The 22,892-nt window shown below is 38.7% G+C and overlaps 1 protein-coding gene across 2 annotated transcripts in view; it reads left to right on the forward strand.

The window, feature by feature from the left end:
• CALCR (calcitonin receptor) overlaps positions 1 to 22,892 on the forward strand; it is a 169,035-nt gene that overhangs the window by 76,166 nt on the left and 69,977 nt on the right. The window contains exon 2 of one of the 2 annotated variants that reach the window (XM_061350087.1): positions 19,836 to 19,919. In XM_061350087.1, the coding sequence (XP_061206071.1) occupies positions 19,836 to 19,919 (84 nt within the window). Of the gene's footprint in view, positions 1 to 19,831; positions 19,920 to 22,892 lie in introns of both variants that reach the window. The other variant, XM_061350088.1, reaches the window with a different exon arrangement.

A 22,892-nucleotide genomic window follows, 5' to 3' on the forward strand; every position in this document is an offset into this window, starting at 1 on the left:
TTTTTACTGACTCACCATGGTGCAATGTCCTGCTCAACTCACAGATAGCAAAGTGAAAAACACACTCCTTAATTTGTATCCAGGAAAGCAAGAAGAAACAGCTTATTTTCTGTGCCTGCATTAGAAAACATAATTGTTCTTTTTGATATTACACTGTCATAATCCACAGCGTTTTCATTCTGTCTCTTCAGAATAAAAAAATGTTATTTCCATGTCTGACAGCAAACTTTGCTGAGCTGCCAATGCAGGAGTTTGGCTTCTGAAACAAAATTTGAAGTGGCCCAGTACAAGGATTCACATAGACCCTGCTGTCTGTATGAGAATGTTGCCTCCCTGACAATAGCTTATCCTGTGATTTTAGCAAACTGCGGGAACTCTGTTTTGGCTTTGGAGCCTCTGTTGCGTTGGAACTTCAGCTTGTGCAACCTGTGGAAGGAGTTGGGAGAGGGGAAAAAACCCTCTGGCTGAGTGCAGTGGTAACAAGTTCTACAGAGGCTTTTTTAAAGTGTGTCAGACTTTCTAATTAAACAGGGTAGTTAGCTTTCTCTCAAGCCCTCATTACGAAACTAGATTCAAGCAAGGCATGGTTGTTTGTGTGGACAATGTTGTGTGCCCTAGCTTGGACTTGCAATTATCAGGGAGGATGTTGCAGTAAGAAATCCGTGATGGGTAAAAGTGTTTGTATTTTTGTCAGCCTTGCTCACTGCGGGAGCCTTGCCTTCTCTTTGCAGCAGCATTCTTTTTCTCTCTCTGCTCCAAACTTGTTTTTATCAAAATCAATACCAAATGTTTACTTCGTTTGAATGGCACCATTGGCCCAAAGTAAGGCCGAAGTTAAATCAGAAAAAAATAGTTCTTACAACTTCAAAATCGATAGTTATTAAGTTACATTTGATTTACAATTGTTGGACCAGATGTTTATTCCTATTTAATCAGCACTATTCAATATTATTAATTACTGAAAACTGGAATTAAGTCCTGAAACAGCACTTAGAAATTAATCTGTTTCAAAATATTTTTCAGTTAAAAGTCAGTTAAATTAAGTGCATATGTTGATACATATGGAAATAAAGAGAATAATAATTTCTCAAAAAAAATTGTCCATGTGTCAGATATTTTACATGTCACACAGTCTTTATTCCACCTTCACAAATAAAGAGTAAGAAGTTCAGCAGCCAGCAGTATTGTACATCTGCTACAAATACTGATGTGCAATGTTCAAAATCCTGAACTGAGATCAGATTGAAGAATCTGGCATTAAAAATGAAGTTGCCAAACAATCTTGCCCGAAACTGTTACTTCTATAATTAAAACGTCATATGAGATATTTACTTAGCTATAAATGTCTGCTTGAACCACTGACCTGTATGCTGGCACAAGAACTCCCTGTGAGACCCTATTGTACTCACTGCTGACAGTATCACTTATCTTGCAATGGTTGATAACTCCTGTTCAAACAGAAGGATATGGACTTGAAAGATAATAGTCCTGCTCTTCCAAAAAAATGAGTCCTACCAAATAAGCGTTTTTCCAAAGAGCTGTCACTGCAACTGTTTGAAAAGGGACTCAGTGTTTAATAAAAGTGTAGCACTAGGGAGCTCTGCTAAGAAGGAACTCTGCATTGCTCCAGCATCCAGCTCAGCTCCAAAATTATGTCATCACTTCATTGTCTTATTTGAAAAATAAAAGCTGAAACGCAAGTGCAGTGCAATGAGAGTTAAAATTACAGCACTAAACATACATCATAGATTTTCAACACAACGAAGCAGAAGGCTCCTAAAAAATTTCAACATCCCTTAATAGGCAGATAGTCACTTTTGTGTATCTGCTGGTAACTCCTTAAATATCTCACCAGAGCAGAGAAATTTGGTGGCTTTCTGATTAAAACTAAAGAAAGAAATCAGAATAAGATGCAATGTGTGGAAAGGTACAATAAGCACAACCTTTAAGTAGCTATTCACAAAAGAAAGGGAAATACTGATCAAATATGCATCTTAAAATAGGTAAAGATAATAGAGATTATCTTTTAGTACTAACCTGTTTATAATTTCCTGTGTTTAATAGTCTATTATGTCATTAAGATACCAATAACAATGAGATTTCTGGTAGGAAAATAACACCTATTAGAATTAATTATTTATCTGGAAATACTACAACAGCCATGTCTTGTAACTGTAGGTGCTGCAGGACTACAGGAATTAAGAGCTCCCAGCTTACCAGTACAGCTGTATGCAAACAGGACAAACGTGCCACAAGTTTACACCCTTTCATATGCACCCTGAGCACCTTCAATGTCATACATTTCAGAGGAATTACCCTAAATAGAGAAAGAAATACATGAAGTCCAAATAAAACTAGTAACATTTAACTGAAGCATTCAGCATTTGGTTGGATCAACACAAACATTTAAACAAGTCCACTAATGAAATATCTTGCTCACATTGTCTCTACTCAAGTATTTCATGCAGGACTGCTTGATCCCATTTAGGCTAATATTATATGCAGTCATAACTACTTGACTAAAAAAATAAAGTCTTGGTTATGCAGGAATACTATTCTGTAAGGTGTAAAACTTGTACCTACCGAAATCAAAGGGAAATGTATTTGTCTGATGTCAAAAGGAATAAATTCAGCTACTTTTATCTGAAAAATAAATAAGCTCATTCATATATTACTTAGTAATTATTGAACATTGCGCAAGTTACAGTAAAGTTACAATACAAACATTTAGACGTTAGTCTTTAATGGAAGCTTTAACTATCTCCAAATCTTGTTTCAAATTTTTGTGCTTAACACTTATTTAGGAATTTAACATTTTTGTGATGGATATATCTGAAAAGATTTCATGCAGTCATTTTCATCAGCAGTGCCTAGAATTTCAGAGTGTAGTAATGTCAGCTGAACCAAGCTAAGTGTTTGTGTTTCCCTGTACTTGACAGAAAAGTCAAATAAAAAAAAGGATTATTAATCTGTTTCAAGAGATGTGAAAAACTTCTAATTCTCCAAGCTGAATCTTTGTTTACATCTCAGCTTTGCTCTGTGTCTTTTGTTTTAATCAACAGTATTAGATTGCATAGAAAGAAACATTTTCTAGTCTTTCAGAGGTGTTAGTCAATATTCACTCAGTATATACAGTATTTGTAGCTTAAACGATAGCCTAAATGATATAAAATGGAAAAGAAAATGTAAAAATAGTTAATTATTTAATGAGATCAAACCATTAATTTTGTTATGATACCCAGTTGAGGACTAATACCCTACTCTCAACTCAGGGACTGAAATAACGATTAGATAGGGTTAATGTTCAGAGCTTTGACACTACTCTAATGTATTTGGCACTTTCACTAGGAGCTCTTTTGAGAAGGCGAACCACTGACAGCACCCTCTTGCTTTCTACACCAAGACAAAACACAGAGGATTTATTTCATATGCAACAGAGTGCCTTTAACTAAATGTCCTGGCTGAGTCATCAGCTTAAAGATTTGGTTCAGTATCTGTTACCAAAAGCCCTTTTGGTGGCTGGGACCTGGTGTCAAGAGCTTCAAGCATGTCTTCTTACCATCTCCCATGATTTATGCATCTGTGATTTTTGCCCTGTGGAAGTCTGTGGTGTATTGTTATTTGGCTTTAACCCAATCTTTCTGATTGAATAAAAGCATCTGTTGCCAAGCATTCTCATTTAGGTGTGAAAATCGTCCCCTGACTTTTGCAGTTTGTCAGCCAGAATGCACTGCCAGTAAGTGTAGAGTACAAAGGTGATAGAAGTGTGTAGTTCACCCTCACCCCATCATACAACTTCCATTGACATGCATGTAATGGAGCAAGCCCATCGGAGGGCCATGAAGATGATTAAAATAGACTGAGCATCTCTCCTGTGAGGAGAGGGTGAGAAAGCTGGAACTGTTCAGCCTGGAGAAGAGAAAGCCTGAGGGGATTTTTCAGTATGTGTAAACACCTGAGGGATAGATTAAAAAGATGGAGTCAGGCTCTTTGTGGTGCCCAGTGAGACAAGACGCATTAAAGTGAAACAGGAAATTCTATCTTTTACTTCAACTTGGGGGTATTTTGATTTGTTGTGAAGCTTACAGAGCTTGTTCTACATGCTTTTTATCAGATTCAATGCCAAGTCCAATTGGGATATCCCCTGCAGTTTTCCAGAGTGATCAAATTTCATCCCTCATTTCTACCAAAGGAACTATGGAAAAATTTCATTGCATTTAATAAGGCTAATTATATCGGAAAAGGAAGCAGACATGGTTCATTACTCTCTGAAGAAATATTGCCTGAAGACAGATTGCAAGTTTGAGCCATTTCAGTAGCTGTTTGTGCTATTTTGTGTATAACCACAAGCTCTAGTACACAGTAATTTGGTTTGCAGGCCATGCACTTGGCCTCACCAGATCGTATGTGAACTTTTGGAGGTTTTTTTTGTAAACAATGAATTTTTATTCTATTTACACATTTAACCACCCAAGATAGTTCTTAAAAAAATGTAAGGTCTGACAGCATGCAAATTTCACCTTCCTTCACCAAGGTATAAATAACTGGGCAGTTTCACTGGGACTTGATAAAATTAAAGGAAACTGGATTGTCATATCTCCTCCTTCTCTGAAAATTTAGAGAATTGACAATCAAATGTAGAAGCATTGCTATCTGCCTGACGTCTTCCTGGCATTCCCCACTGAAATCACCAAAATTCCCAGCTGGAAGGGATCCCATTCTGGAGAGCATCCTATTAAACACAGAGCCCATCAAACACACCTGTACCACTGCTTGCATGGTTATAAGCACAACCTCCAATGAAATAGCTCACTGAATCATCTAAATAACTTCATCGTCTGGACACCAGAGCCTTATTTCAGCAATTCAGTTACCTAGCATTTAAAAATTGTATTTAAAGCTAGGCTTATACTTAGATGCTGTGCTAAACCGGGACTGAGTGTAGTGCATGTCAGAGAGATGTATTTCAGACCTCTATTGAATCATTTTCAAAGCACAGAGTATGAGTGTAGATTCTCCCTTGTGGTATTGCAGAAATGGCCTGCAGACATTTTCGGCAGTATTTCTGCTCTGTTTTGTGGTCAAGGAGGGAGTGTAGCTTCAATGGAAAGTAACTTTGCTACAGTAAATCCCAGTGAGACAAAGGGAGGGTCTTTCCTGCAAACAAGTCCTGAGTACAGCACAAGGGGGAACAATGTGTGTTCTCACTACCTGGAATCTGTATTGGTGGAAAACAATCTCAAATACTTCTAGCAGAGATTTTCTAGTACTCTGTGAGACTTTTTTTTTTCTTCCTGTTTCATGAAGTAAATAAAAGGGCTCTGTTAAATCTTTTCACTGTGATGGCCTTCTCTCATGCAATGATATTATGCTCATTGCCCTGAACGGAAGCTAATGGACTAACCTAAATATGTCGTAGGCACTTGATTTTTATAGTTCTCATTAGCTGGGTTTGAAAGTAGGTCATAACGGACAAGTGTCACAGTGGACAGTCTGTCATTGCAATTTTTACCAAAGATCAACTCTCTAAAATCTGTACTATTAAGATAAACTATATTAATGGAAGAAGTGTATTGTCTTAAGGTGTTTTATGCCGCATTTAATGTCAAAAGTATGTGTAGTTCATTTCATGTGTATATTTTTTTCCCATGTATCTGCTACTTTTCCTGGCAGAATTAATGAAACTGAAGCCAGGTTTGTGCTGCTAATGATGCAGTTAATGGTCCAGTTAATGGTCAAGTTAATGATTCAGTCATAGGTGTGAAAACTTTTGAGCCAGCATCTGGTTTCCATGGCCAAAGTAACGAGAAAAGAGCAGGATTTGAAATCTGTCCATTAGCTAGAGTGCTGTACAAAAAGATGGTTTTACTGGACATAGATCAGATTGCACGAGGGGAATGGTATCAAACCATGTTATACTAGTTAGAAAATTAGCTAATTATTTGGGTTTTGACCATTATTTTAACTGAAATCCTAAATAAGCATGCTAATCTAATGGAATTACTGAATGTAGGTGAATGGCTGGGCAAGAGTTCTACTTGAAAATTCAAGGTACAACTGTTCTTGCATCATAGGAGCAGCACGACTTTTAGGATTCTAGGATTCTTCATTGATTGCAACTGAACCTGGATTACTGACTCCATTCACAAAGAGGAGAAGTAAAATTGAATGTTTTAGGCATGATGTGATCCCTGGAGTAGAAATGTACAACCAGAGCTCAATAAGCCTAGCCTAATTCTATAGCAAAGGGCTTTGAGTTTTGCAGACATAAAATGTCAAGCTAGATGTGCTGTAAAACTTTGAGATAAATTCCACATGGGTATTTTGCTAAATCAGTATAGAAAGCAAGTACCACAATATTCAATGACAGTAAATTAAATTAATGTTACACCAGATTTTCCATTCTCATATGCTTTGAAGCTCTGTGCTGTCAGTACAGGACTGCATTATGAATATATTTAAAGAAGGTGGGAATAGTATTTTCTGAAAAAAATGCCAATGGAAAATCAGACAAAGGATAGTGAAAGTGCTAAATGTAGGGAAAGGAACTATGACTACAAGGTCTGGAAGAAGAAGTTTTAGGACATGCAGCCATGGAAAAGCAAGTTCTGCTACTTCCATCTTTGCTGTGAGCTGTACTCTTCAATAGGAATAGTCAACTTATTTTTCCACAGCTGAAATATCAGCTTATTCAGCACTACTCACTCTACAAAAAGATTGCTTTTGTAAATCCCTCCAGTCCTTCCATCACAAAAAGACCACCCATTCACTATAACATCCAGGCTACAGAGCTATGCACACATGTAACTTTGTTTTCCAGTACCAGTCCTGCTCCTGAGCTCGTTTGTTGCTTAATGATAATGTCTTCTTGTATTAATAAAGCATTGAGGTTTTTTGCCTTGTAGCTCTGTGAAGCACCTGCTCAAACAGGATCTAATCTATGAATGAGGCTACAAAACTGATATTATCTTGCATGTACTGATATCAAATGAATTAACAGAAAAACCCACCAATTAAAATATGAAGAATATTTTCTCATAATAAAGAAAAAAATGTTCAGCTGCTGTTTGCAGTCCAAAAATAAAATATGTTGGTTTTACACTGCATTTTGCTTGTGTAGTTGCAATGTGTGAGCTATATGATATGCAAAACTGGATCTTCTTCTAAGAAGCCAGAGTTGAGCCTCTCACTACCCTGGTGAATGCAGCTTTCTAAGCATAGCGCAGGAGATGCAAAATGCATCCATAATTAGAAATATTTAGATAATTTGAGAAAATATTCTTTAGGTGCTTTTTAATTTGGTGGTGCCTGAAAAAGCATACTCATAGGTCAAGTGCTTCATCAGGATGAATATTTGGCAGGCTTTAGGCAAAATATGCAAGTTGCTTATAAGCAAATAAAAGCCTGAATACTTTGCATCACCAGAAGGCCAAATCAGCATTAGAAGAAGAGCAAAAAGCCTCAGGACACAATTTTTACAGCTTCTCATAAGAGCTAGGCTATGTTAAATTTCCTGTATCTTGAGATTTTACATAGCTGTGCAGAAGCTTACAAATGCACACATACACAAGCTTGGATTCAGTGAGACAGGGTGTCAAGCAAGGTCAGCCGTAGCTGCTGTTGAATAGACTATGCTGACTTCTTTCCAAATCCGTTAGAAATCTTTTCTGAATCTCAGTGCTTATCCAAATAGGCTTCCCGTTTGTCCTCTATCTGCTATATAAAGTACTTTCCACATGAAGGCACTTTGTCTGGCAATGTAATTTATGGAAGACACCACCTATTATTTTTCCACGTGAAGCTTTTGATCATGGATAGATATTTGAAGTTTTTAACAGAACAGAGAGGCTAAAGTTTCAGGTCTTTTTACTCACTGCCAGTGAAATAAATACTAAAGTTGGCAACCTGTAGTGTAACAGGAAAAATCTTGCTGAAAATTGCAGACTACTTCCAGGTTTTTATTTTGAAAAGGCTTACAAATAGGCTGCTATATTGGAGGCATTCCTTTTCCTGTTAAACTTTATCATTTGTGGTCCAGATTACTCTTTTGATTCTGCAGCTGGATTTGGTAGGAAGATCTGGGACAACCCTAAGCCTAGCTGTTACATAAGTGTGCAAGTTTTAGCTGTATAGGCTAAATTGAAGAACAGCCCCACGGCACCTGCGTGGGTCTGGACTATATTCAGAAAAGCAAAACGGACTTTGTGTTTTCAGCTGACTCAAAACTTAGCGGTTTGTCCTCATTAGTGACTTCACCTGTCATTTTGGGGTTGGTTCTGAGTTCCTTGGGTAATGGAGCCAGAAACTGAGCTCAGTGGCCCCAGCAAAATAAAACCCTGCTAAAGACAGGATTTAGCCAATGTATATCAGGATTTTACCAAAAGCAAACCTTGGCATAATGAAGCATTCAGAGTTAGTTTTGGCATCCTTACGAAATACATTATAAGTGATCATAAATGGGCTTTGACAGACTTGTTTGAGAATTGCAATGGCTCCAGAGGCTTTCATTCCTAACAATGGAGCCAGTGGGAGCCAGACCACATGATGCTTTACCCACAGCATGTCTCACCAGCCCTGGCTAACAACATGCTTCAGAGCAGGCCCTGCTCCCACCAGTGCCCTGTCCAGCACAAAATTAGGCCACGCATTAGCTGTCTCACTAGAATCTCATGTACAGAATAACTTGTGAAAGGAGAGCAAAATCAAATAAACGAATCTGAAATTATCACAGTAATAGCAAGTGGGACAGTGACGATGCCAAGAGGCCAATAAAAAGATCTGTATTGCATTTAACAGGTTCTGAGGGGCCAACATTTCCAAGTTATGCCATTTTCCTTTTCAGCATGTATAGGTTAGCTACCCACTGCTGTCTCAGAGCTCCACTTAACATTTGTGATAGAAGAATGAAAAGCCAGGGGTCCAGCTGGAAGATCTAGCACTGAGATTACCCCCAGCATAGTGGAAACCAAGAGCATAGTGTAAGACCATTATCTGCGAGACACAGCCCAAACTCTTATTGTTGTCCTCAGATTACAGAATAGGAAGAGATCTTCAATCAGTGCAGTTTAATGTAAGCAGGGCTTCACTAACTCCTCAAGAATTTAGTCGTAGTAGCTCATCTTAATAGAAAGATTAGGTCCAAAGCCTGTGGTCTGCTCTTCCTGGCTGGTAAGATTGTGTGAAAAGGCTTACTTCTCTGTTGTACTGGCTTCCTCCTGCTTCACAGGTTTTCTGGTTTGGGGGAACATTACATCGACCTCTGATATGCCAGAAGATAAAGTTTTCTTCCATGGACCTGAATATCTGGGTGCCAGTAAAACTTGCAATAGGTGGCTGGCCATTGATAGTCACATGTATTTAGAATCTGTGCAAGGTCTTTGCTGAGACTCTGAACTCCACAAGTGGTTATGATAATTCTGCTTATTAATATTTATAAAAAGAGAAAGAGATCTCCAGAGCTGCTTTTTGCATAACGTGGGCTGGCAGCTGTTTTCCCTGAGTGGTCAAAGCTAATGTTGGTAGCAAGTAATGACAGACCTTTCAGTTCACAAGGCATATGCATGCATTTCAGCCACCAACTGATTTAGCCATTTCCCATCCTTGTTTTCTGGCAAATACCTTGTGTCTCACCTGGACCCAGCTATCCCCCTGGGACACCTGATGAACCCCTGCCTCCAGACTGCAAGGCTGGAAGGACAAAGAACCAAGGGTTTTTATTAAATATTCTAGGAATATGTGAGAGAGTTACACCAGTAATGGTTTGTCTCCATGTTCAGATGACTTGCGTTCCCTCATCTGCATTCCTTGCTAGTCTACTCTAATTTACAGAAGAAAATAAGAACCATAAAGAAAACACTGACCTTACCTGTGCAGGTCTCTGCAAAGACCCCTTCCCCCTTTATTCTAATCTAAGCATGTGTGTGTCCACTAAGGACCTCATCTGTCTGGTTATTATTGAAAGTAAATCTTTTCATGTATGTAAGAGTCTGGATGTCTTCCACAGAATTTTAATTTAAGTGGCTCTGGGTAAAATGTCAGTTCATAGTAATTTACTATATGTAAATTGCCCTGCTGAACTTCTGTAATGAATGCGTAATGCCATAGTGAGAAATGTGTGGATTTTGCCCTAATTGAAATTGGAAATTTAGACTGTAGCATTCAATCTAGCCCTTTATAGTAACGGCGCCATAATTCCTGACAGGGACAAAACAGTATCCAAGCACTACAGCTGTAATATTTAATTAATCTGTAATAACTGATGGAGACAATCTTGGTTTTACTGATTTACCCATGTTTCATTGTATCTGCATCATTCATTACATTGTTACATCTCCATTCCTCCTTATATAAGTTGTAGAAATAATCTACAATGCAGTGAGAGCTTTGGGTCACTTTTCTGTTAATTTAGTGTAGGTGGGGTAACAGAAATATTGGTGTTACAGTAGATGTAATAGTTGAAGAGCATAGGTAAAGCAAGATTTACCAGCAAAGGTAATAGTTCTTTAAATGGACCAACTGGTGTATCTGTAAAAGTTACCCAAAACCTCAGACACACAAAGCCCTCTGCAGTGACTGTCGCAAGAAGGCTTTCATGCCCCAAAGTTTGTCTGTCTCTGTTAGGGCATTTTAAATACCCTGTTAGACACAGCCCTTCCAGATCAAAGGTGACGTATTTGGACTTCAAATCATAATCAGGATTTCATTAGCAGAGCTGCTACAAAATTAGGACAAGAGTGAAGAAAACTGTATTAGTGTTTCAGCACATGCTCATTTTTGTCAGGGCAGAAATAAAGCCTACATCCAGATGTAGCATGGGCTATTCTGCTGCCAAATGGAAACAAAGTGCTTTAAATGTGTGTCATATGCATTTGATTTATAACAATCCACTCACAGGATTTTTCACACTTTATATGACTTATATAAAAACAGTGACATAATAAGAAAGTATAATATTTTTATTGGGTTTTTGCCCACTCCATAAAATATTCACTTGCTTAAAATAATCTATAGGAATGTATGGTTATGAAAAAGGACCACTGGGAGTTTGCCTGGGGGAGGATCAAGTGGAAAACAGAGAGAATTGGCCACAAATAGATATTAAATAACTATTTTTCATTCCAGTATGTGCTGCAGCTGAAGGAAAAATTTAAACAAAAAATCTCAATGTATGGCATCAGAAAAGTATTAGTCCAGGAGTGAAGAATGTCGGAGATGATGTTGCATTTATCCAATTAGATGAAGATTCTTCCAATATGATACAGAAAGTGTTTGGGAATTGGAAAAAGGAATGACCTTATATTCGGCCTCTATCCTGCAGTTTTTCTTGCTTCTCCCTAATTCTTCTTGTGTGCTTCCAAAGTCCATCCAGATCTGCCTTGTCATTATATTCTTAGTCCACTGAACAAAAATACCTGTTAGACTATTTTTAAATACATTGATGAGCATGTATTACACATAAGACCTAGGCTATGTACAGTCCAGTCACAATGCTGGTCCACATAAAATCATAAGGCAACCATGGAGGTGGCTTTTCCCTTAACTCACAGAGGGAGCTGTGAGTTAGGGGAAGCTGTGTAATACATCTCAGTTTATTTAGCATTAGCAATGTTTATATAGCACTACCCCTCCCAATTCTCATTGTAAATTATACTAATTGTATTAATGTTAGCCACAAAGATTATTTGGCAGGTGATGACTGTGAAAACTTTTTTGTCTGAAAAAAAAGAGAATTACATATACTAATTCATTCCAAATGTCTGCTTTAATTTTTCAGGCTATGCAGAAGATTATAATCTGACATAAATGTATGCAACTTCTTTGAAATCTTTGCTCTACAGCAGGGTAGTATTCATCCCAAGCTTCTGGATGTGTTCATGCTGCAGTGTCATCAAGATTAGATAATTGCATACTTGCTCATTTTACAAGCACTGCTACAAAACCCTCCAAAAATTGCACGCACTTTCATAAAGACCTTTCACAGCTGTGCCTAAAAGGCTAAAATTATACTGTGCTACTATGTGAGATGCTAAACCATAGCTTCATGGTGTAGCAAAATGGCAAGGAAGTGTTCTGCTTTGAGGAATGTTCAGTGATGAGCTTGGCATTCCTGCAGTGTGGTTGCTTTCATCTATCTCACAGTAGACCACTAGCTAAAGTTGCTTAATTTAATCCCGTTTTCAAGCACTCTTTAGAATAGGAGGAATGCTGTGCTATAGATTTTACTCCTCTGCTTTATTACACAGCTTTCTGCTTCTTTGTTCTATAGCTTGAAAATATTTGACTTTAACATGATAACAGTTGCTGGCATTTACTAAGGTTTTTTTTTTTAAATATTGCTGGTTTTATCTTGTAATCCGTTACTGAAAGCAGAGCTAGAAAAAAACTTGAGTGATACTTCAGAAATGTAAGGTTTATATTTAACATTAGTATTACAAATCTGATTGTAAAAACAAAAATAAAGCTGTTGTCATCAGATATGTACAACATGATATGCCAATCATATCCTGGGCTGCCTGAAATGAAACATGCCCAGCAAGTCAAGGGAGGTGATTCTGCCCCTCTAATCCAGCATCCAGCTCTGGAGTCCATAGTTCAAGAAAGACATGGACCTGTTACATTGGGCCACAAAGATGATGAGAGGGATGTAGTGCCTCTGCTATGAAGAAATGCTGAGAGAGTTGGGGTTGTTCACCCTGGAGATGGGAAGGCTCCAAGGAGACCTTATTGTAGACTTTAAATACTTAGAAGGGACTTTTAAGAAAGACGGAGAAGGCTTTGTATCAGGGCCTGTAGTGACAGGACAAGGATTAACAGTTTTAAACTGAAAGAGGATAGATTTAGATTAACTATAAGTAAAAAATTTTTATGATTAGGGAAGTGAGACACTGGAACAGGTTTCCCAGAAACTGTGGATGCCCATCCCAGGCAGTGTTCAAGGCCAGGCTGGATGGGGCTTTGAGCAGTCTGGTCTGGTGGAAGGTGCCCCTGCCCCTTGCAGGGGTTTGGAACGAGGTGATCTTTGAAGGCCTCTTCCAACCCAAACCATTCTGTGATCTTTGAAGTGTGCTGAGAGCCTGACTTAATTCTTATGTGGACTGTCTTTGTTTTGTTACAGTAAGATCATTTTAAGAGTATGTCCTTTAAATAGTGTTCGAAGAGGATGTACTCATTTTATAGATGATGCAGTGTGATGCATTCTCTGTACTGCATTATGTCTCAAGTAAAATTGCATGTGGAGTTGCTTCTTTTACCGCAAAAGTGCTGAAGTCAATCTTCTTTTAATTTCAATTCCACAACAGCATAAACTGATCTGTATCAGGGCAGATTTGCTGTTGTTACTTGCCGTCTCCTCTGAATTAAGTATTTCTACCAGCTTCCTTTACCACTGCTTGTATCACCAGAACCTGCAGTAAGTCCAGAGAGTTGCAGAGGCCAAAAACCTCAATCTGTTTCTGCTGGGGTGGCTGGCTGAGCCACAACAGGAGCACAGGGGAGGGCTGGAAAAACTTATGGCTGAGTACACCAGAAAACAATAGGCATCTTACCTATTGCAGCTGTAAATACTGATAATTTATATTTAAAGATGACTTGTACAATATTCTTTTTCTCTGTTTAAACAAAGATGGCTCTTTCTGGAATAACTTCATGTCCAGCTTAAACCAGACACTAAGATTCCAAAATAGGGTCATATACATTTTTGAGACAACTATGCCTGGGTGAAACGGGGTAATTTTACCAGTTTTAAAAAAGTGTAGCAAGGTAGAGGCTAAACTCCAAAAGTACTTGGAACACCTTTCTTCAAATACTCTTGTTAATACTTAAGGCTAAAATACTTTGTGGTTTACACCTTCCTTTGAAAAGGTAAAAATTAAAGCTTTCGGAAGAAATGACATGATCCAGTCTTTGTAAGTATTTCAAACCTGGGCTACCAATAAAACCCCTGAAACACTTTGCTAGTCTCTTCCTTAATTTTTCTTTACTTTTTCTTGCTTTTAAATCTCATAAAACCCCTTGGCCAACAGCCAAGAGTGGGATTAGGGATGACTTCTGAAGTACTGAAAAAGTAGCAATTTTATTGGGTTCTAATACATGGTAGAAATCACTTCCCAGTAATAGCCATTACAGGATGCAGAAATATCATACCCAGATATGTATAATACAAATGGGATTCATTTAACTTCAGGGACCTAGAAGTTATGTGCCAGTGCTTAGCTCCCCTCTGGTAAGGAGACCTCTCAAGTGCCCTTCAACCCAGGTATCCCTCGCCCGTGGAAGAAGTCAGGTCCTCCAATTCCTTTAATGCTTTTCCAGCCTTTTCTGAAAACCTTGTGGATAATTTGATTTGTCTATTGCAAAAGTCCCAGGTAAATCTCACTCAAAGCACATTTCTTGTATTTTTTGTTCTTTCAAAGTATACATTATCTCAGTCTAACAATCAGCATCTTCAGTTTTCTTTGTAGTGTCTATGATCACATTGGCCACTTGGTATGTAGTGTGAGGCCTTCTCAAAACTTTGTGATTACCTTAAAAGTAAACACAGACAAGTTTGTAGCTAGTTTCTTTCTATTTTTGTCCAGTTTATTGGCAAGGATTTGGTTAATGGAAAGCCTAAGGTAAAATAACCCCTTCTTGTTGACTAGTTTTCAATGGGAAAATAAAGCATTAAACATTCCATCTTCCACGTAATCCAAATGAATCAATAAGTAGATTTATTTGGTCCCTTGATCTGTGTAGCTCTGAAATTGCCTATTTGCTCTGGCTAATAGTTTCAATTTATTAACATAGCACACACTCAGGCCTACAAAGTGCAGTTCACTGCCTCCACCAGGCAAACTAATGGAAATTAATGGTGATCTGCTTGAGTAACAGCTGAGTAGTCATCACACAATACAGCATTTGGCTCCCTGATAGTAAAATTTATCTCCAAGACTACCAAAAGGGATGAGATAAGATGCAGCAAGTGACCTAGATGCCTGCAAATTTCATGTAGCAGTCTTTAGTTGTCTGACACCTGAAATTAAGAATTTGGAACCTGTATTTCTAAGATTTTCGTATGAAAACTTCTGAAGGGTTAGGCAAAAGATCAAGGAACTGTGTAAAGCTAACCAATAGGGATCACAGGAGTAGAAGCCACTAAATACGTCTTCTACCTTGCCTCATCTTTCTGGGTACTTGACTAGAGGCTGGAGGGAACCATGTTTCTCTACCTGGCATTGACAATAACCATCTTTACAGTAGGAAGAACTGAGCAGACCTCACCATTTCCTTCATAAATGTGGTTGTGTAGAGACACATGGAGTTAAACCATTTGCAGATCATTGCAGGCTAATGGCTAAAGCATGTGCTTGGGAATAAGGAAGGTCTATCTCTATTGCCTTATCACTCATGGGAATCACACTCTCTGCCTGGCATTCAGGCATTCCCTCTGCCTGAAGGGGCTGTAGCTACAGTGCTGGTCTGCAAAGAATTTGGGATTATAGGAGTGTGATGACCAGCTCACTCCTGGCCCAAAGGCAGGAAATTAGGAACCTGGAGTAAAATGTCCATCTGGGAATGAGGGGACAATTTTAATACTTTCCCCTAGACTACTTGCACATTTGGCAATGCAGACAGACCTGCAACCTCCTCCTTGTATCCAAATTCCCTAATTGCTCAGCAGCACTGTCTGCTGGCTTTCCCATGTCTTGCCTGGTGCCTGTGCCCTGTTTCCCACTCCAGTGTTAATGCAGGCAGAGCAGGTTGGTGCTCTTCTGTACTGAGTGCCAAGGCAGTCCCTAAGAGGGTCTGCAAGCCCCTCCACCAGTTAAAAAATCCTAGACACCTTGGGATGAGAGGTGGGTACACAGCTCTTCACCCTGAGAAAGCTGCACAAGGTAGAAAAGAAGCCTTCTAAGGACCTTGCAGCCAAACAAGGAGGTAGAAAGTGAATTTTAAAAGTTTCTGGGGGGAATATAGTGACTGAGAAAGAGAGATTTTTGCGTCACACTTGTGTGCTTAGCCACAACCCCCCACATGTCATGTTTTGCAATGTTAAAGCCATTTCTTCCTCCAAAAGTATGTCAGCACTATTGTGAAAGACTGCATTGCAGAATTATCAGAGCAGAATAATTAAATGAGAAGCTTTTTTCCAGTTCTTCCTCCAAAAAAAGCCTGCCTTTCTTATAGATTCTTTAGACCTCAGGGAAGAAATGTTGCTATACTGCCCTCTTTTGAATCTTCCCCTTATACCCTTCTTTCTGGCTAAATTTTACTCTCCTTGTTGGCCTTGAGCAAATGGCTGTGCAGGGAGAGTTGTCTCACATTCTGGGTAGCCCAGTGGTAACTGTAATTGAAGTCCTGTTCAGCTTAAGACTACAGCCATAGAAACAGAGGCAGGGCCAAAAGATGTCATTACTAAATGTGATGCCATGCTCATCCTCAGATGAGCTTCAGGACTAATCCCCAGGTGTCAGTGATGTTACTGTAATAGCTCAAGCAGGAGGAATATCTTAGCACATAATGAGCTATGCTACATTTATGGAGAAAGAAAAGAACAATATTCTAGTTTAAAAAACAGACAGTGATGTAATACAGAACTATTATAAGCAACAGAGGGTGAAGAATTAATACAATCATGGAAAAGTACTGGGCTTTAGCAGTGTGCTTATGATTAATCACTAAATATGGGTGTTTTAAAATTTAAATGTGTGAAGCACATTATCTTAATATCAAGCAAGGCCATTACTGGACTTAGGGAAAAAGGATAAATAGCATAGAAGCAGGAATCAGGACAGCACCTAAAACCTGCTTGGCAACTTCAGTAAGTGAAACAAGTTTTGGGGTAGTTGTAAACTGTATTAAATGCCCATAATAATCATTCTTATATTAGCTCCAGTGACTCCAAGAACTGTCAGTACATTATTTATAATTCCTTAATTTATTGTAATAAGCATAATCTTAGGAAAAACTCATGCATACCTTGAAACATCTTCAATGAAGATTCATCTAAAATACCTATGCATAAAACAGCTTTCAAAGATTATAATTTATTGTCCTTCCATCTGTAATGGTAAAATGCATTCTATTTTAAAAGTGTGTAGCTGAAAATTTATTTCACAGTAAGTGAAAAAGACCCAAAAGCCAGAGCACTTGACTGTACCACTTTGTACATCCCAGCTTGCCTGTCATATCAAACCTGAACATAGACTGCTGGAGGTAAGGCCAGCGCCATGAAGATGCTGGTCTGTTCCTCCATCCGGAGGCTGACAGGGTCCATCTCTTGGGATTCCCTTTTACGAGATTCTTTCTGCCTCCCTGTTTCTGCCTTGACCATTGACCAACACTTCATACCTGCGTGTACCTTTTCATTTCAATTAATACATCATCCTTGATTCAATACTGGTGCTAATTCAAGCGTGCTGTAGTATTACGGGTCATCCTTATGGTTAAAGCAGAGAAAAGCCACTTCTTAGTCTGGGGCTCTGTATGTGGTTTGTTAGTACACTGTTGTTCAACAATTGTTGTCACTGGAAAAGACTTCTGTGAGAGAGGAAGGAAAAAGAGGTGCTGGATTTTATGCAGCATGTCAGCCATTCCTGTGGCTAGACCTGGCAAGGAAAAGAAAGACTAGAAATATCAAGACTCTATAAGATTTAGCACGGGAAATACTTCTTGCTCATTTACTCGTATGTAGTATCATGCATACATTATGTGGCACTGTCATTAGAGTTAATAGAGGGGAAAATAATGTAGTAAGTATTTTTATTTAATTTTTCTTTTTCTTTTAATTAGGAGCAATGGAACAGGAAACATTTTGAATAGCTCTTTCAGTATATAGTAACAAATATTCACAAAAATCTCACAAGGGTAAGATTTACCTGCAGCTATAGCGGTAGCCCAACAGAGCACTGCAAACACTCCTATCACAAAGTACAGGAAAACTAGTCATATCACAGGTAACTTGAATTGAATATTGATTTGCTTATGCTTTCTAGGTCACAGTATTGTGTGGATCTCTGTGCCATTTGTGGAAAGTCCTTCCTTTGCCTGCTTTTTACTAAATCACTGTAGGTGGGGCAGAAATAATGTGGCCAGCAAGAATAGAGGCACCCACCAGACAGGCTTTACACCGCACTACAGAACACTTTACAGCACACAACAGAACACTTTACAGTACAGTTGTAACTGTAGCAACACCATACGTTTGCTTCTATGTCTGCTTATTCCACAGCTGACCAAGACCCATTGTTTATATCTTCATGAATCTTTTTGACAGTTTGGAACCAATGCACACTGCAGTGAATAGTCTGAAGAAGATGCAGATAATTCCACGCATTTTGCTCTGATCTAGCTGTCCAATTTTGCTTCAATCGAGTTGTCTACCATTGGTGATCAAATGCAAATGTGGCCAATAGCATAATTACATATTATTTTTGTGTCATTTGGCTGTCCCATTACCTCTGGCAAGGCTCAGACAGTAATAAGACTACTTATTATGAGATGCAAATCCTCCAAACCCTCTTTTCCATTACTTTGTGTTTTACGTAATCTCAGTGACACATGGCTTCAATGCTCCTATTTGGATCTGGTAGGAGATTACATCCACTTGGGTGACAATGAACTGCCACACCTTTATTACATTTTAAGATTATGTGTATCTGCTTTGACCATTTCAGGATGAGAAAAAGTGTTACAGTGCTGTTGCACAAGCGATTGCGTTGCTCACTACATACCAAGTAGATTAAGGGTCCAGGTCTGTGTGCCTTTTCCCCATTAAATTTCTGGGTTTCAGATATGCAAGGTGTTCACAGGGTTGTTTGGCCAAGTAGGAAACTCCCCACTCTTTGTTTTTAGACTGCCTGAAAAATAAAGCTGTGTGACTGCTCACTGTCTTATTGTGGTTGAAGATTATCTGCAGGCATGTTGCACAGCCCATGCACCACTAGCTGTCCATAAGACATCAGAAGACACTGTTGTCTTGACAAAAGCCCTGTTTCTTGCTCTAATGCAAAAGTTCCATTTTTTATGAAACGAAAGATGATGTGTTGGTGCAAAGAGCTTTGTTTGCTTGTACTCCCGAAACTGTGAAGCAGTATGGTGGAACATAACAGCCCCTGGATATTCTTCCTAGAAAGGCCAGATGGGTGTTGATTTAGTTAAAAAATGGAAAACCAAAAAGCTTCTGATCCAGTTATTTCCAAGCCTGTGGAGTCGCGGCCATGTTCTGCCTCTCTGTGCAGCACTTCGTGCAGCTGAAGCTGTCATTCTTGACAGCCTGAGGGGTTACACTGCCCTGTGTCCATCCACAGCCCATACGAGCTAATTCCACAGTGTTGATCCCGGTTTCTCTTTTCCTGGCACACTTGCTTATTCACCTAGCTAGTGATTACCCAACCTCTGGCTTTCTCTAGTCTCATAAATAAGCCTTTTGAGTTGTCACTATGCTTATCTGTGAACTGGATCTTTCTGGAGTTTTAGCTCATTTTAAAAATATGCAGATTCTTCATAGGTCTGCAGCTGTATGTGTAGTTTAGAAGCAACTGAATCAGGATAGCCAATGTAGCCTCATCTGGCAAAGACATGGAGTTTAATACAGATCTGCTGCTGGCGCCATAGTAACATGGGGCTGTACCACATATCAGCTGAATTTACCACCAGAGATCCATGGAGGAGACCAAATCATAAGCACACAGACCTCCAGTGAAATCAAATATGAGTACACTCAAGGCTGGTGGTGAACATACACAGACTCTACTTAAAAGTGTAAGAAAATGCTTATATGTAAATGCAAGAAATACATCCTGACAGATAAAATCTAACACTGATTTTTATTTTTGGTGTTTATAATTCCCAGAAAGGTCAGCTACAACGTGTCTCCCCAGGAGAACTCCACAATGAAAAAAACAACCCACAGTTGCTTCTTAGTGATCATCCTTCTACTTGTAAGTATGAGAAAACTGAACTGCTTATGATACATGACAAATTGTGGTGATGTTCAGAAGAATGATTACCAAGTTATATTTGTGATACTGCACTGCTGAAGGAATGAGTTCCCTTACTGATAAATTTTAAAATAAGATTAATAATGTTTCTAAATAAGATATCTTATAACATTTTGGACTTGAAATCATTGTTTCTTGGTGAGACAGAACTGCATGTCTGAAGAAGATAATGCATGTGATTTTTAATTTCTGTGTTTTATAGGCTGCAACATATCAGTCACATGGAAACTTACATGCTTGAAATCTTAATATTGCTGTGTGGGACTTAGAGTGGCTTAAGTAATTGTCAAATTTCATCGTAGTTACTCTACTATTAGGAAAGCAACTGAAATGGAAAATAACAGTATAAAGTTTAGTTAGTTCGAATGTTATTTTCACCTGTTTAATACCAATATTGCAATAATGTTGTAATAAGTTGTGATATTTCAATGTATGCGACATGGCTGAGTAACTTGTTCTAAATGTACAGTAAATTCATTTTTACCTGGCTATTTCTTACATAAGTTGAATGCTTTCTCTGGTGTCTACTTGTGAAACCTCAAGTTATTAGCAATTATTATAGAATTATAATTTCATAATATTATATAAAAATATTATATAAATAATTATATATAACTGAGGCCCAGATACCCAGTTATAGTATGGTCAGAATATGTATGAATGATGCTACTGGGAACAACCACCTCTTTATCTCGGTAAAGTACGAGCAACTTGCACGCTGGATGCCACCTCATTGCCCCACTGCTTATCTCTGTGTTCTGAAAAAAATTTTGATTCTTATTCTTCTTGTGTTTTGTTGGTTAGCCACTTATGCTCCTCTGGCTTCCCATCTTCTTTTCCAACATCTGAATGTGGAACATTTGTGTGTGTCTCGCCATCAACTCCCATCCTTTCTGGCTGTAAGTTGTAGAAACAGGGCTAGAAGACACACTGGGGAACATTACAGATTGGTCTCCCTGATTTATTTCTCAGGCTGTTTCCCTTCTCTTGTCTCAGCCTAGTATAACTTGCCCACAATGCTGTTTGCCATATAAATTTATATGGATAAAAATGAGGGTAGGAAAGTAGAGAACAGTAAGAGAATGACGGATATAAGAAGGTAAAAAGAAAGAATTGAATGAGATTGTGGAGAACAGAGAAGAACTGCAAAGAACACCCCACTTTGGTGAGATACTGAATTCCTAGTTCAGGAATTGGACCCTCAACCAAAGAACAGCTGGAGAGCAGAATCAGAACCAGAGGAGAGTTCATGCATTTCTGCTAACTTGGTGTCAGAGGAATTTGTCCTGAACTAGTTAATGATTTGAGGAATCATCCCTGTGCTTGGCAGAAATCTTCTGCCTTGAGATATACTGAAATATTCTGGTATTTTTGACCTTGTGTGGCTGTTCCACATGCCCCTGCAAGGCATGCACGTAACAATGCACTGGCTGGGAAATCACCCATTGTCAGAGATCTCTCCTAATAAAACAGCCTAACAGAGACCATCTTCCTTCTGGGACTGAATACCAGCATAGACTGTTATCAGCGTAGCCTGACAGGGGCCTTGGCAAAGAACAGCGATTCTTCCTTTAACAAGCCAATAATGACTGAAGGAACAGTTCCAGATTATTTTTCTTCCCCTTTAAAGTGTCATGACTGTAAATATTCTGGTAACTAAAATTTTCAACAGCATTTCTGAGTGTCTTGAGGTGCTCTGACCTACAGCATGAATTTGTAGGTCAACCCTGAAGGACTGGGCTCATCCTTGCTCTGTTGACTGTAGAACTTGTAAACCTCTCACCCATGATAGTATATGTTCAATGTTAGTTCTGTGCTCATTCCTGCAGTACTCCAGGACTAGGGTTTCTTTAAGAAAATGCAGAGATCTGATTCCTTTCCTTTTAGATGTATTTGCATCAGAGGGTTCTCCAACTTCTGACCGCAATGGATAACTTACGGGTAGATTTCCTTACATTTTCACTGTTCCAATCTCTATATTCCTTCCTTCCCCACTGCAGTGGCCATATGGTGATCTACACCTTCTAGATTAATTTGTCTTCTGGTAAGTGACAAGCAAGGGTCATAGAAGTAACCCACGAAGCAATGCTGTCTCCTTGGTGACACTTACCAGCAGGCTGCTGTTAGATCAAATATGAAAAATACTTGGCATCAGTAATTTTTCCAGAAATTTCCCCACCTGTAGCTGGTACAAATAGTTCATTTTTTACATTTTATTTGTGATCTGCAATGAAGAATTGGTGTCTTTCTTTCTCTTCCAAAAAGACTTTTTCCACTCTGTTGATTCTTCTAATCAATCCATGGCTCCCAGAGCTATTAGCTCCTGGGACTTACATGTCAGTCGCTGTCTGAGGTTGAGGAAGATACAGTAATTAAAGTCATTTGTGACATAGGGGTGATCTCCCATTCCTGTTTTCTACCCACCCACAAAGATCCTCCAGATCTTTTTCTTTGATGGCTTTGATTATTTACTGTCATCATCTCAACTGTGTCCTCCACTCCCGGCTGGTGACTGCAAGCTGTTGCAAAGCAACACAGCCTACTGGTCCTTGCTTTCTCCTCTGGGCTCCATAGAAAACCCCTTCCCCACAGTCTCTTTTAGACTTGTCACCAAGGGGTTTTGCTGCCTTCTGATAGAAACTCTAAATATGTATGTCATTTTTTACATAGAACAAATAGCACTTTACTCTTCTGTCCCTAGGTCCATAATGACTTGCCTTTGCTGAACAAAAACTAAAGCACCAATTGCTCCAAAACCTAATCTAGAAATAAAACTAACTCCTTGTCTTCCTCTTTGATGGCTTCCCTTGCTTTTAGATGCACAATAATGCATCACCAGATAGTCCTCTACAATTCAAAGTTAATTCCATTAGAAAAATTTAACTTAATTATTTCTTAGTTCACTTTATTCCT

The sequence above is a fragment of the Neopsephotus bourkii genome, unplaced genomic scaffold (genome assembly GCF_033783945.1).
Source record: "Neopsephotus bourkii isolate Nb327-2 ecotype Australia unplaced genomic scaffold, CSIRO-AGI_Nbou_v1 NB_479, whole genome shotgun sequence".
Lineage (NCBI taxonomy): Eukaryota > Metazoa > Chordata > Aves > Psittaciformes > Psittacidae > Neopsephotus > Neopsephotus bourkii.